General features: G+C 38.9%; 1 protein-coding gene across 2 annotated transcripts in view; it reads left to right on the top strand.

The window, feature by feature from the left end:
* Positions 1-11,737, top strand: part of CDC42 (cell division cycle 42) — a 42,215-nt gene extending 30,478 nt beyond the window's left edge. Inside the window, exons 3-6 of one of the 2 annotated variants that reach the window (XM_017886548.1) lie at positions 589-661; positions 5,309-5,418; positions 5,539-5,736; positions 10,267-11,737. In XM_017886548.1, coding sequence (XP_017742037.1) covers positions 589-661; positions 5,309-5,418; positions 5,539-5,736; positions 10,267-10,356 — 471 coding nt within the window. In that variant the 3' untranslated portion in view covers positions 10,357-11,737. Of the gene's footprint in view, positions 1-588; positions 662-5,308; positions 5,419-5,538; positions 5,737-8,800; positions 9,666-10,266 lie in introns of those variants that run through there. The other variant, XM_017886549.1, reaches the window with a different exon arrangement.
* Positions 11,738-15,564: the final 3,827 nt, after the last annotated feature.

Raw genomic sequence — 15,564 nt, 5'->3', positions numbered from 1 at the left:
GCCTGGGTGACTCAGTGAGACTCTGTCTCCAAAAAAAAAAAAAAATCCCAGCAAATAATCTGTCAGCCCTTTCTTGGACACTTTGAGTACTTTGAGGGAACCGTTATTTTCTCTCAAATGGGCTTGTTTGTAACAAGGCTCATCTTTTCTAGGACTCTGAAAGGAAGAAAGGTCATGGATCTAGGAGATTTTATTTCTAGATGAAAAGAAAACGGTCTATGAAGAAATAATTTCTTAGGAATCAGATTGAATGTTGAGGTAGACCACTGTCTCAAAAGTTTCAGACTTGAACAGGTTCATTTTGTGTAGCTAGAGGACTCTGCTCCTGTGCCACCTCTAGGCCTTCTCTGGCTCTTTATCCAGGCTGCTGTGGTAGAGCAGAAATCTCAGAACACATTCTTTGTCTTTTTCCAGGAACCGTTTAGCTCACACAAGGTACTTGGTTGGCAAGATTGGTTATGTAAGGATGATGAATGGACTAAGGGACGATTAAGTCTTAGCAAGGGTACACTGCCTTAGCTTAAGAGTTGTTCTGTCCCATTTTAACTCTCCTTGCACACTAACAGTGTTGTATTTTTTTGTTTTTAGGTTTTTGACAACTATGCAGTCACAGTTATGATTGGTGGAGAACCATATACTCTTGGACTTTTTGATACTGCAGGTGAAAACTTAATGTCTTTTATACTGTTTTGATTTTTAACAGTTGCTAGTTGTCTGTCTTTTGTGGACATTTTGAGAAACTAGCACATGAGCAGAGTACTTGCCTTTTGTTATTAGTTAGCAGGATTGACTATAATGATCGTCGATACTTGACCAAGGAGCAGTCCCAGACGTGGATTGGCAAATAGGAGTTTGGAGTACCCTGGGTGAACAGCATAGTAGATGAAGTAGAGTGAGACTAGAGTGCATTATACAAGCTCTAAACTGAACTAAAATCCTGATGTGTGCACCTTGCAGAGAATTGGGAACTGTATTAGTGGTTGGGGAGGGACTAAGGGAATGAATTCATAGGAATCATCCCCACTGATTCTCTCCCTTCACCCCTACCTACTCCGTTTTAAAGCCTGGAGTTTGCTAAATATGCCTAAGGTTGTAAGGTCGTAAGCCATTTACAGTATTTATTATTATCACTCTGATATTTGAAAGCGTATTCAATTTGTGTGTCTAATAACATGTTTAGTTTCTTACGATAGCTTATTTTAAACTGTATCTGAAAATAATTTGAGAGTGAACTGTTATCTGCTCACAGTATTGACATTTGTCAACTATCCAAATTGTAAGAACAAATTACTTTCTTCCTCAAATGTACCTAATTCCTCAGTGCTATTTCTTGTTTTCAAGAGTGGCTGCACATCTTAATTTCTTGACTTTTCTTTATGTGCCGTCTTATTGTCAGCTCAGTTAGCCAGAGGAAAATCTCAGAAAGATATCCTTTAGAATATCTTTAGAATGTAGGAATTCTAAACTTTCTGCTTTGAGTTACTCTTTGTTACTGTTTCCAAGCTAACTTGTTGCTCTCATGGAATCTGTTATGCTGTGTACCACGAGGAACTGTTTGGATTTAATTGAGAACATGAAATGGAGAGACAATAAAGTTTAGAGAAAATTTTAATACATTAAAATTATAAAAGTAATTGTATATTAAACTTGGAAAATAGAGAAAACAGTGACCCTTAATCTCTTGATAAATGAGGGATTTTCTTTGTGTTCATTTGTGTCCAAAGGCACAGAGAAAAGATTGTTGTTGTTGTTGTTGTTGAGACCGAGTTTTGCTCTTGTTGCCCAGGCTGGAGTACAGTGGTGCAATCTCGGCTCACTGCAACCTCAACCTCCTGGGTTCAAGTGATTCTTCTGCCTCACCCTCCCGAGTAGCTGCGATTACAGGCATGCGCCACCACACCCGGCTAATTTTTTTGTATTTTAGTAGAGATGGGGTTTCTCCATGTTGGTCAGGCTGGTCTCGAACTTCTGACCTCAGGTGATCCGCCCGCCTCGGTCTCCCAAAGTGCTGGGATTACAGGTGTGAATCACCACGCCTGGTGAGAAAAGGTAATTTATGGCTACTTGTGGTTGAAAATTAATATTGTCAGATTTCAAAGTTTATTTTTTGTAAGGCTTTACATTTTCTGGCGAGTACTTTTTAAAGCTTTATTGATGTGTAGCACAATAAAAATCAATTTAAGGCCAGGTGCGGTAGCTCACACCTGTAATCGCAGCACTTTGGGAGGCTGAGACAGGCAGTTCACCTGAGGTCAGGAGTTTGAGACCAGCCTGGCCAGTATAGTGAAACCCCATCTCTACTAAAAATACAAAAATTAGCCGAATGTAGTGGTGTATGACTGTTAAGTCCCAGCTACTTGGGAAGCTGAGACAGGAGAATTCCTTGAACCCAGGGGGCGGAGGTTGCAGTGAGCCGAGATTCTGCCCCTGCCCTCCAGCCTGGGTGACAGAGTGAGACTCCGTCTTTAAAAAAAAAAAGAAAAAAATTGTTTTAAGTGTTTGGTGTGATGCATTTTGCTGACCCTCCACCATAATAACATGTGTAACATTTTTATCACCCTTCAAATTTTCCGTGGTGAGTCCTTTTACCATTGAATGGTCTTGGCACCCTTATCAAAAATTATTTGACCGTATATGTGAGTGTTTATTTCTGGGTTCCCTTTTGCAGTCAGCACTGTCCCTTGACCTGGTTCTGGGCAACCACTGATCTGCTTTCTTTGTTTCCACTGTTTGGCTTTTCTAGGGTTTCATATAAATGGAACCATACAATATGTAGTCTTTTGTGTTTGACTGTTGTTACTTAGCATAATGTTTGTGAGAGTTGTCCATGTTGTGTGTATTGGTAGTTGTTTCTTTTGATTGCTGAATGATATTCTGTTTTATGAATATATCACAATTTTGTTTATCCGTTAACAAGTTGATGGATGTTTAGGTTCCAGTTTTAATACTGGTGCTGTGAATTGCTTCCATGTCTTAGCTCTTTTGAATAATGTTGCTACCAACATGGGTATACAAATACCTTGTTGAGACCCTGCTTTCAGTTCTTTAGGGGTATATACCCAGAAGTGGAATTGTTGGATCATGTGGTAATTCTATTTTTAATTTTTTTGAGGAGCCTCCATATTGTTTTTCACAGTGGCTGTCCTATTTTATATTCCTACCAGCAGTACACAGGGGCTTGGTATAGTCACATTCTTCTCTTTGACACTTATTTTCTGTTTTTTTTTTTTTTTTTTTTTGTAGCAATCCTAATTAGTGTGAGGTGGTATCTATTTGTGGTTTTGATTTGCATTTCCTTAATGATTAGTGATGTTGAACATCTTACGGCCATATATCTTCTTTGGAGAAAGGTCTGTTTAATCAAATTCTTTGCCCATTTTTGAATTGGGATTTTTTTTTTTTTGGTTAAGTTTTAGGAGTTCTCTGTAGATTCTAGGCATTAATCTCTTACCATATATACGATTTGCAAATATTTTTTCCTATTTTGTGGGTTGCATTTTTATTCTGTTGATACTGTCTTCTGATGTGTAAAATTTTTACAATTTCCTGAAGTTTTTCTATTTTTTGGTTGGTCTGGTATGATATCCAAACAAATTATTGCCAAGTCCAACTGAATCTTTTGCCCTGTATTTTCTGGGAGTTTTAAAGTTTTAGGTCTAACATTTAGACCTTTTATCCATTATGAGTTAATTTTTGTATATAGCGTTAGTTAAGATTCCATCTTTGTCTTTTGCATGTGAATATGTCATTTTCTCAGCACCATCAGAGTCCTTTTACCACTGAATGGTCTTGGCACCCTTATCAAAAATTATTTGACCTAGGCTAGGCATGGTGGCTCACACCTGTAATCCTAGCACTTTGGGAGGCTGAGGTGGGCAGATCACCTGAGGTCAGAAGTTTAAGACCAGCCTGGCCAACATGGTGAAACCCCATCTCTACTAAAAATGCAAAAATTGGCCAGGCGTGGTGGTGTGTGCCTGTAGTCCCAGCTACTCAGGAGGCAAAGACAGGAGAGTCTCTTGAACCGGGGAGGCGGAGGTTGCAGTGAGCCGAGATTGTGCCACTGCACTCCAGCCTGGGTGATAAGAGAGCGAGACTCTGTCTAAAAAAGAAAAAAAAAAAAATTATTTGCCCATATATGTTAAGGGTTTATTTCTGGGTTCTCTAGTCTATTCCACTGTCTTATTTATCTCCCTATGCCAATACCACACTATTTTGATTATTGTAGCCTTGTACTAAGTTTTGAGATCAGGATGTGGGAGTCCTTCAGCTTTATTCTTCTTTTTCAAGATTATTTTGGCTATTTGGGATCCCTTGCTGGGATTTTGATAGGGATTGCATTGAATCTGTAGGTTGCTTTGGATAATGTTGACATGTCAGCAATATTAAGTCTTCCAATTCATGAGCGTGGGATGTGTTTCCATTTATTTATGTGTTCTTTAATTTCTTTCAGCAGTTTTCAAATTTTTGTTGTCCAAGTCTTTTGCCTCTGATTAAGTTAATTCTAAGTATTTTTATTGTTTTGAGTATCCATTAATTCTTGCTAAATTCTTGCTAAATTTTTTTTCTAGGCTTTATCAGTTTCAGATACTGGTGTTACATACACACATTAACTAAATATGTGAACCTGTGTTTGTAGTCACGACGGGCAGTGGGTTTTGTCATCTGGGTTTCACTGAGATGACACAGTGAAATTTAGATGGTTTCACTGTAATTGTTTCTTTACCGTATCTGAGATGGAGTCTCGCTCTGTTGCCCAGACTGGAGTACTGTGACGCCATCTCGGCTCACTGCAACCTCCGCCTTCTGGATTCACGCAATTCTTCTGCCTCAGCCTCCCAAGTAGCTGGGATTACAGAGGTGCACCATCACACCCAGCTAATTTTTATATTTTTAGTAGAGATGGGGCTTCACTCTGTTGGCCAGGCTGGTCTCGAACTCCTGACCTAGGGTCATCAGCCTGTCTTGGCCTCCGAAAGTGCTGGGATTACAAGGATTGATTTTTAACCATTTCTGTAGCAAGAGTTTATTATTACATTTATTATTGGGTTTCTAATGGACCCCAAGATTGAACACCACAAACTAGTAGTAAAAGCAAATAACGTAATAGTAAATTCATTGCTGTTCTGTGTGCTTGAAGTTTGTAGAATTAGCTGATTGAGAATATTGCTTACATATTATATTACAAAGCCATACATTTTATTAGATAAGTAAGTTACTTTTTGAGTAATGACTAGCATACTTGTAACGCTTTGAGGACACCAAGATTCAGTTGCTGAATTCTCTCCAATATTTTTCCTTTTTCTAGGGCAAGAAGATTATGACAGATTACGACCGCTGAGTTATCCACAAACAGATGTATTTCTAGTCTGTTTTTCAGTGGTATCTCCATCTTCATTTGAAAATGTGAAAGAAAAGGTAAGCTGATCAGGTATTCTTGCCCTAAGAAGGTCATCTCAGAATTTCTACTGACCTGTTATAAATAGCATTAGAGGCTTGTTGAATAACAAAGGTGTATTTTAAAATACCTTTTTGTAGTGGGTGCCTGAGATAACTCACCACTGTCCAAAGACTCCTTTCTTGCTTGTTGGGACTCAAATTGATCTCAGAGATGACCCCTCTACTATTGAGAAACTTGCCAAGAACAAACAGAAGCCTATCACTCCAGAGACTGCTGAAAAGCTGGCCCGTGACCTGAAGGCTGTCAAGTATGTGGAGTGTTCTGCACTTACACAGGTAAGGATGACGTGAAACCCCATGCATATTTATGGTCGAGTCATTTATTAGAGCATTAGGATATAGGAGTTATTTCTAACAGTGATCAGCAGTGCTCAAGGATGCCCAGCAAGAATATGAACACCTTCATATTGTATATTCTTTTGTTGGAGGCCTCTGTGTTTTTTGGAGAATATTATTAGTTCCTAAACTCCTTGTGTTGGTAAGATCTTGTGTTGTACTGAATGATTTATAGTGGTCAGGGTTGTGTGAAAACAAAAACCTTACAGGAAAGGTTCAGATAAGCACAGACTTGCAAGAGAGGATGTGAATGATTTTTTTTTTCTAGACACTTAAATTTTCATCTAAATATGTCTGATCTTTTCTTGCCAATTCAGACAATTGATACTATACTGTTTCTTGGGCAGTTCAACCAGAATAGGGAATTAGTCATAATAATTGAGACTTCCATGTCAAAGAAGGCAGCCATGGCTATTTCTGCCGCAGTTCTCAAGCATGCTTTATATAGTGTCTCTATTCCTATGTTTTTGGAAGTATTCCTTCCTCATGCATTCTGACCATTTTTGAGTGATTTAATTGGAACTCCTTTTGTAGTTTGATGGGAAACTCAGATTTTGAAGATAGGAAGCAATGTTAGGGTATTTGGAAGGGACTTGTAACTGATGTATATGGTTTAAACTTTTTCACCTTCCTGATATCGCTGATTCCGTCCTTTGAGTACTGTTCTGGAGGCAAAGGAAAAAATTATGGAAATAATTAGCACGAAAGTCTTACGTTCTACTGGTACTGGTGCTTTGAACTTTGAACGGTGAGCAGACATGCCTAATAGGGCAAGATTGAAGGGTGGAGATTTCTAATAATTATATTAAACTCATTATATTTATGCTTACGTTTTCAGGTAATTGTTCATTTTTATTGTGTTTCTAAAAAAACACTTGGATTCTTAACTACACGTATACTAGGGTAAATGGCATATATGATTACTTATTACATATGCACTAGGTATTTAGTTTATAGGGCCTAGTGCATAATTTAATAATCAGTTTAGTACTTGGTTGGATATTTAAAGATAAAACTTTTATGCTTAACTGGGATATTCCCAGAATAACTTCGAGGCCTAATATCAGATGATTTAAATACAATCTTCTAATCCTAGTTTTTTGGGGCAGTTTAGTGCTATTATAAAAGCAGTTATTTAGAAGTTTAGAAGATTTTATATCTTCCCATGCACAGCACTGTTTTGAGAGTTTAAAAAAAAGCCTGGTGCTTCTCTCTGTGTTTTAGTAACATTCCCAGAAAAGTGTGCCTATGTGTGTATATTGGGGGAGACAGTGAAGGTTATGTGTGAAACACTGATGTCCATGTTAGACACTCATTCTGTGTGCTTCTGATGCATACCTCTGTTCTCTAGATATGGGTTGCTTTGAGGGAAGACACATAGGCCCTGTGGATTCACTTTTATGTTACTCGTGGTGCTTTAGATAATTGGATGCTTTTAATGTAAGATTTTTACAGTATCAGCAGGTGTATACAGTAAATCAGTTTGTAGAGAGTATGAAGTTTAAAAGGTCTTAGCAGGTACATTTTTCTTACCAGAGTTTGAAGTATGGAGAAGTCAAAAGAGGGGAAGTTAGAAAATGGGGTCTGTGGTTGTGTTTGGGAGCTAGAACTTTTAGGCTTATAGATTCTGTTTGTTGATTCCTCTAAAACTAAAATCGTTAATATAAACAGATGGTGGTCAAGCAAATATTAGTTTTGTTTCATAGAGCATTTGTTGATCTTTGTCCACTGTAAGCAAGAAAGGAATTCCTTCTTGTTAAGGGATACGCTCCAGTTTCTAATGGTCCTCTTCCTCTTTTTTTTTCTTATAAAGTATATTTCCCTTTCTGTATTCCTTCCTTCCTTTTATATTTGACTGCCAGAGTTGGTTCCTAGATGTGTAGAAAGAATTGCAGAGGAATTTAAATTTTTATATTGTATTTCTACTTTGTAAATGATGTAGAAAGAAGAAAGCTTTTTAACATTTGCTGCTTTTAAATAATTTACTGCTGTTTTTGATTTATTTTGTATCTAACGTGACGTGTGGGTATCAGTCCTGTGGGATGTCATGGATGGGGACAGGGTGGAGGTGGGAACACTTGGGGTGGTCTGGGGTTGGCACTTACAGTTGGAGCTGTGTTCTGGGACTTCTAGGACATACTTACTTGGGATCAAACTGATCAAACTAAAGAACATGTGAAACAACCTTGGGTGGTAAACTTGTGGCTTCAGATTTAGGTGAGTTTAGGTGAGTCTGTAGACCTGGGTCCTAAGTACCACCACTGCTGAGTCACACTGTCATGTTGGAGTTTCTGGCTGAGGTGTAAGTGTATTTCTGTATCTTAATCCCCATAAGATCTGAGAATAGTCTTCGTTTTCACTCCATGCTTTATGCTCTGATACCTATGCAGACATCTTAAAGCACTGGACTGCTTGCTAAAACTCATTCTAGGACCCCATTCTTTGTTTTCTTATGACTTGGGTGGTGGTTACTTGCTCTAATAACATTGCTGAATAACTGAAGTGTATGCTGTTTCTAGAGTCTGTTCTTTAAACTCCTTCTAGTTGGTACTGTTGCACAATTAACACTTTAAATATCTGAACCTTTCTGTTCTGGAAACCCAGTTTACTCTGAAATCTTGATTAATCCCATTCAGATATGTCATTGAACCTAGAAACACGTAGCATGCCTGTTAGTCTGCTATTTGTGTCCTTCAGTTATTCAGGGACTGAATTCACATAAGCCTGAAAGTGTAATAGATTTATTTCCAAAATGTGTTAGAGGTCAACATATTGCATTTTAATAAAAATTGCTTTCCTGCTCAGTTAACCTTGCTTGAGGTGAAGTTTTTCGTCAGTTATCTACTCTCCCAATAATGGGCTTAAGATCAACATTCTAGCATTTTTCTTAAGGCACATTGCTTCTGTGAATTCAGCTCATTTAATCCAGACTGCTGTTGTACCTGCTAGTCTTTCTAATCCTCTAACCTGGCTGCTATTCTCTCTCCTCCCCTCTGTCTTGTAGAGAGGTCTGAAGAATGTGTTTGATGAGGCTATCCTAGCTGCCCTCGAGCCTCCGGAAACTCAACCCAAAAGGAAGTGCTGTATATTCTAAACTGTTTTCTCCTTCCCTTCTTTGCTGCTGCTTCCTGTCCCACTACTGTAGAAAGATCGTTTAAAACAAAGGAATAAAACCATCCTGTTTGAAAGCCTCTGCGTCTTTTACTCACCACCTTAGAGCAACCTCTGTATTAGTTTTGATCAAGAATGCAATATCTTACAGAAATTTTTTGTGATCAGTAGTCAAGTTGGACTTGTTTTAACTTTCTGCTGCTTGAGTTGCCTGATGCTCAGAGCTTTTTGGTTTAGATTACCATTGCAAAAGGGAACTTGGTCTGGCATTAAGAGCGTCCTCTTGGAGAAAATAACAAGAGTTTTAACACTTCTAGATCTTAGTTCTAGATGGAGAAAGTAACACAAACATCATTTTACTCTTATGATCAATTGTTAATTGTAATTGCATGACAAACCTTATGGAAAAGGGGTGACCTTCTAGTAGAGTGTAACGGGGAAGGGAGGATTCTTTTCTGGCTTTCCTTTGTGCAGTGAAACTTTGTGTTGCTGTTGCTTTGGCTGTCTGTGCTGTAGTGGAGTATTTGTCAGTCTGGGGTGGGGAAGATATTGATGTATCTGCTACTGCTTTGAGTTTATTTGTTACATTATCTTTTAAGAATAGCATCCATTTAAACAGTTGACTTACAGTTTGTTAATGTTGAGATGTAAAGCTGCCACCTTTATATTTTCCTGCTTCTGATTTTATTGTGAGGGAAATATACAATTGTGGTTACCTTCAAATTTTGAAATTAAAAATATACAACTGTTTGTATAAATGCCTGATGAAGCTTTATTCCGGTTGCACTGACTGGCTCTAATTTTACGTATGTATCAGGTACCCACATTTTTGCTCCCTTGAATCTCCTTACTCTAACTGGTGGGATAAAGGGAGTTCAAAGTGACTATCTTTGCAGCTACCATAATCTCTCTCTTTGCCTGTGCCTTCCATAGAATAAGGATGCCACTGACCCGTGCCCGTCCTCTCAGTCCTGTTTCATATCCAGCTGTTTCATTTGAATGCAGAGCTGCTTCCCTTGTTTTTATGTAAAATGTTTTAGCAGCACATTACAAAACTCATATTGAATGAGCAAATGACACATGTGCTTGTTTGCTTCTTGTGACATACATTGGTCTGCACAAAGTTTTCTCAAAGGACCACTGTCTCATGAATATCTGCTCCTCTGCTCCTGAATTGCTGAGTCCTTCCAGTGCCTTGGACAAATCTTGGTGAAGTGAGATTATTGTGTTGAGATTCAGGATTGTTTTTAATGTTTCTTTCTTTGCCAACTCTTGGGGGTTTGAATGTTTTAAATTTGAACTCCAACTTTATTATACTGAAAATCAGACCGCCCATTTTTTCTTTCTACCCCTTTTCAGAAAGGCCTAAAGAATGTATTTGACGAAGCAATATTGGCTGCCCTGGAGCCTCCAGAACCGAAGAAGAGCCGCAGGTGTGTGCTGCTATGAACATCTCTCCAGAGCCCTTTCTGCACAGCTGGTGTCGGCATCATACTAAAAGCAATGTTTAAATCAAACTAAAGATTAAAATTAGAATTCGTTTTGCAATAATGACAAATGCCCTGCACCTACCCACATGCACTCGTGTGAGACAAGGCCCATAGGTATGGCCCCCCTTTCCCCTCCAGTACTAGTTAATTTTGAGTAATTGTGTATTGTCAGAAAAGTGATTAGTACTAGTTTCTGTTTTGTTGTTTCAAAAAAAAAGGTGGTTTTTGTTTGTTTGTTTGTTTAAAAGCAAGGCATGCTTGTGGATGACTGTAACAGAGTAACTGGAATTGTTGAAGCTGCTCCCTGGTTCCACTCTGGAGACATTTGGGACATCTTAGTGTTTTGTTTTGTTTTTTTCCTCCTCTTTTTTTGGGGGGAGTGTGTGTGGGGTTTGTTTTTCAGGCTTGCTTTTTAATTCATTAACCAGTGGATAGCCCTTAAGGGGAGGAGGATGGATTGACTCCACATTCCACTTCCTAGATCTAGTTTAGAAAACATGTTCCCCATCTGGCGCTCTTAGGAAGGAGTATAGTAAATGCCTCATTTAATAACACTCCTTTTTGAAAGTTGCCTTTTCTCTCCACCCGTGAGTAGATCCAGTATTTGATGAAACTCATGAAAGTGGGTGGAGCCTGTCTTGCCCCTCCTCTTTTCTAGGACGCACTATATGGGACGGTGACTTTCAAGGACATTTGTTTGCCATTCACTGTTTTTTGGGGAAGTTGATTTCTAACTTCTTTCACTGATAAATGAAGAAAAGTATTGCACCTTTGAAATGCACCAAATGAATTGAGTTTGTAATTTAAAAAAATTTTGCCCTCTCAGTCATTGTCTTATGTGCTTTGCAGCTCAGTACTATATGGTGTTCCTAGAATGCAGCTGAAGACCTGGTATGTAGAGGAAATACGAGGGGTGGTGCTAGAAGACAGACATCTGTGGAATGATTCACATCCTCTCAAGTTAGGAGGATGGAGGCCTGCTTCATTAAGAAGCTGGGGGTAGGGTGGGGGTGGGGAGAACACTTAACAACATGGGGACCAGTCAGGAGAATCCCCTTATTTCTGTTTTGCATATGAGGAACACTAGAGCAGCCAGGTGAGGCTCTCTAGTTTAATAAAAATCATGGAAAGAGTCTTAATGAAGACTCTTAATAAGCGTTAATAGGGATTTTATCAGCTTATTTTGGTTGCAGTTTCCAATTTTTAAAAATGTTGAGGTAATCTTTGCCACCTTCCCAATCCTAATTCTTATAGATTCATTAGTGTTGAACCAATGCTTTCTCACGTCTCAATTCTTTGTATATGCATTCTTTTCAGATGTATTAAACAAAAACCCCTCACAAGCCAGCCTGAGGGTTGTTATTTTCCCTCCGTCTCTTACTTTTCAGATACATAGGAGTGGGAACTTGACTCTTGATAACATCAATTTCTAACAAACTTTGAGATAAAATTTTAAAGCTTTATTATTTTTATTTTATTTTCTGGCATTTAGTTTGAGATAATATTTGGCCCTCTATATGTTCAGGTTTGTGCTTTCTCCCCTACGTTTGACACTTCCTTTAAATACCAAGTAGGTCCATAATAATTCTTAGTGAAGCAGTGTTCAGGAAGCTCACTGCTCATGGTGGAAGGAAATGTTAGTGTACCTTTAATCCATAGATCATTGGAAAGCAGCTCATTTCCCAAGTTTTCTGTATCATTGGTTCTCAAACTTGGCTGCTTACTGGAGTGCAGCTTGAACAATGTGATTTTTAAGTTTTCCAGGCTTTCTAAAATGTAGCTAAGTTTGGGAACCAGCACACCTAGGTGGTTATCTCAAACTACTTCTATCAGAATACAGATTGTATGCTGTGAATCTGAATATGGGATATCTTTAGGTAGCAAGAAAGGTTTATTTACCTTCAGACATTATACTGATCTGCTTGAGAATCTTAGAAACTAAGAACCCTTAAAATCAGTTAAGGTTGATACACTGTGGTGTCATTTTGATAGTTCTCTGCATGGAGTCATGTTTGGCATGATTTGCATACTGTGCTAGAATTAAGCTGGGTTGGTTGAGAAGGGGTTAGGAAGAGGCAGATGTAAGCTTTAACAGTTCTAACCAAGAAATGCATCTTATTTATTCCTTGTTGACCATACTAGGGAGAGATACCTGGATCATGTGATAACCCTGGAAAGCAGAGACATATGTATCCTTAGTGTAGTCAGGGACATATAGGTCCTTAATTATTGCTCTTTGTCCTAAAGCAATGCTTGACATGATATGGCTCTAGAAGTAGTCATTGGATGGGTGTATTATTTTATAAATGAGTAAGTGAAATAAAGCAGGTCAAACAGTTGTGTCAATGAATTATCCATGTATCAGAAGAACAAGGATGACAAGGGGATTGATTGAAGCTAATATTTTCTTAAATATTTTCAAATTGATTTCTGCGTGTCAGAAGAACTTGGGTAGCAAATGGATGCAGCTTAGGTTTTCCATTTAAATATTGTTTTCCATTTGACTTAACAAACTTGTTTATAGTGGTGACTTAGAAGGTGAGTAATATTCTCCAGGGGGTATGATATAGAGGCTGGAAAGGGTTATAGGAAAGTCCTTACAGGCTTAGTTTGTGTCCGAATTTACAGCATTTAATACAGTGTTAATATATTATTGCTATTTGTAAGTGTCTTACGGAACATCTTAGAAACAGGTCTTCTAGTTTGTTAAAGCGATGTTCTTCAAGCTGGACTTCATGCCACAAGGGGAGTGTATTCTAAGGGGGAAGAAAAGGATTGTGGTTTGAAAGAACAATTGTAATATTTCCTTCATTCTGAGGTGTATTTTTCTCACATTTTCGTATTGTAATCAGGATACCTCTTAACATTGGTGTACATTTTAATGTAGTAGTACTTTTTTCCTTTTGTCCTACAAGTTGTCACTAAATTTGTGCTATCATAATTGTTACTGTCATAGAATGCATAAAATAGTGGTACTTCTTTTACTTCATTGTTAGGTTTGGACTATTTTCCTTTTTCCATTTGTGAGGTTAATTAGTGGTTATTTTGGTGCTGGGTGCTAAGAAACTCAGAGTACAAGGGCCCTGCTCAAGAAGGATTGAAACTTAGTCCCTGCTGGGTACAAATTTAGAAATTTGTTATATAACTGCGGGGGGAAGGGACAACATTTCACCAGGAAGTAGCAACTCCATTATCTTTCAGGAAGGGCTGATGGTTAGGGCATCTCTGAATGATTATTGGAGGGAAGTGGCTTTATGTCACACTTGTTTTCTGTAAGTCTTACTCTGTAGCTACCCAAGTTCAGAGCATGGAGATTTAATTACATGACCCAATCATGTTTTCTTTCCAGGGCTGCTGGAATACTTTATTTTTATTTTTTAAGCGAGACGGAGTCTCGCTCTGTCGCCCAGGCTGGAGTGCAGTGGCGTGATCTCGGCTCACTGCAAGCTCTGCCCCCTGGGTTCATGCCATTCTCCTGCCTCAGCCTCCCGAGTAGCTGGGACTACAAGTGCGTGACACCATGCCTGGCTAATTTTTTGTATTTTCAGTAGAGACGGAGTTTCATCATCTTAGCCACGATGGTCTCAATCTCCTGGCCTTGTGATCTGCCTGCCGGCCTCCCAAAGTCCTGGGATTACAGGCGTGAGTCTCCATGCCTGACCAGAATGAATACGTTTAATTACTACTTCGAGTCTTTTTTCTAAGTGCCTCCACCTTAAAAAAAAAAAAAAAAATTACTTATTTTATTCACTTGCCAGAATAATGTTGCATTTAACCATGCCAACAGTAGCTTATTAAAACAGCATTTATTTTTCTGATTCAAGGGTCAGCCGAACTTGTCTCTAGCCTTCAGATTGGGCTCAGGTGGGCTTCGTGTTTGTCATTCTGGAGCCTAGTTCCAGAGAGCAGTGGCTGCTTGAGTGTGGACTTGCTTGTGGTGGGCCAAAGAGGGGCAAGGGAAAGCGCATTTACACTTTCTCGTATTCCATTGCCCAGAGATGACATATAGCCAATCCCAAGTCAGTGCTGTTTGTTTATTTTTTTTAATTAAATTTTTTTTTTTTTTTTTTTTTTTTTTTTTTTGAGACAAGAGTCTTGCTTTGTCACCCGGGCTGGAGTGCAGTGGCGCCATCTCAGTTCACTGTTCACGCCAGTTCAAGCTGTGCCTCCCGGGTTCACGCCGTTCTCCTGCCTCAGCCTCCCAAGTAGCTGGGACTACAGGTGCCCACCACCACGCCCTGGCTAATTTTTTGTATTTTTAATAGAGACTGGGTTTCAAGCCAGGTCTCAAAACTCCTGACCTCCTGATCCGTTCTCCTCAGCCTCCCAAAGTGCTGGGATTATAGGCATGAGCCACTGCGCCCGGCCTATTCATTCATTCTTATAGTCAAGTAGTAAATTCAACAAATAGGTTTTTTAAAGCAATTAAGGCACTGAGGATATACAGAGAGTAAAACAGATGTCTCCTGACTTCTACTTGGAATTTTCTTTCCCTTACAATTTTGGTAGCTGCTTTCTCTTGAATAACTATGTTATCTCTTTCCACTTTGCATTGCTCTCAAGAGAGTAATGTAGAAGTTTTATCTGTGCATATCCATGACACACATTCGTCATTATTTATCAAAAACTTGTTCCCTTCCCTGGCACTGGAGACATTGGAGAATGACAGTCTCAAGCAGTGCAGCGATGTAAGCAGGCAGAGGTAAGGACTTTGGTCTCAATGGCCTACATGGTGCTCCATCCACTCACTGTATTCTGTGTGCCTGTGTTGTGGTGTGGGTGGTCAGTTGGAACCCCTGATGGGTATCTGGGCCACTGTCTAGGCCACACACAACCTTTGTGCAAATTTGAAAAGGCCCTTCCAAAGACACTTTGTGAACGACTTGTAATAATTTAGTGATTTTATTTTTCGAAGAACAAGGCATTTGGTTGCCACCTGCTAGAACTGTTAGAATAAATACACAGATCTATTTGTGCAGTGCACAATTTGGACAGTTCATACACAATGTTGTATTGACATGATTGTTATTCTACATTGTATTTATTTAGATAGTGGGATTTAAAATAGGCTAAGATGGAGAACTGGATGGGGAACAGTTTTGTAATCCTTTTTAGTTCATAGTTCATATGTCACAATCACAGAATTGAGACTAGCTAGTTTAAATCC

The sequence above is a fragment of the Rhinopithecus bieti genome, unplaced genomic scaffold (assembly GCF_001698545.2).
Source record: "Rhinopithecus bieti isolate Rb0 unplaced genomic scaffold, ASM169854v2 scaffold_14826, whole genome shotgun sequence".
NCBI classification, from domain to species: Eukaryota; Metazoa; Chordata; class Mammalia; order Primates; family Cercopithecidae; genus Rhinopithecus; species Rhinopithecus bieti.
Note: the sequence above shows the minus strand (reverse complement) of the source record. Positions and strands in the feature narration are given on the sequence as shown.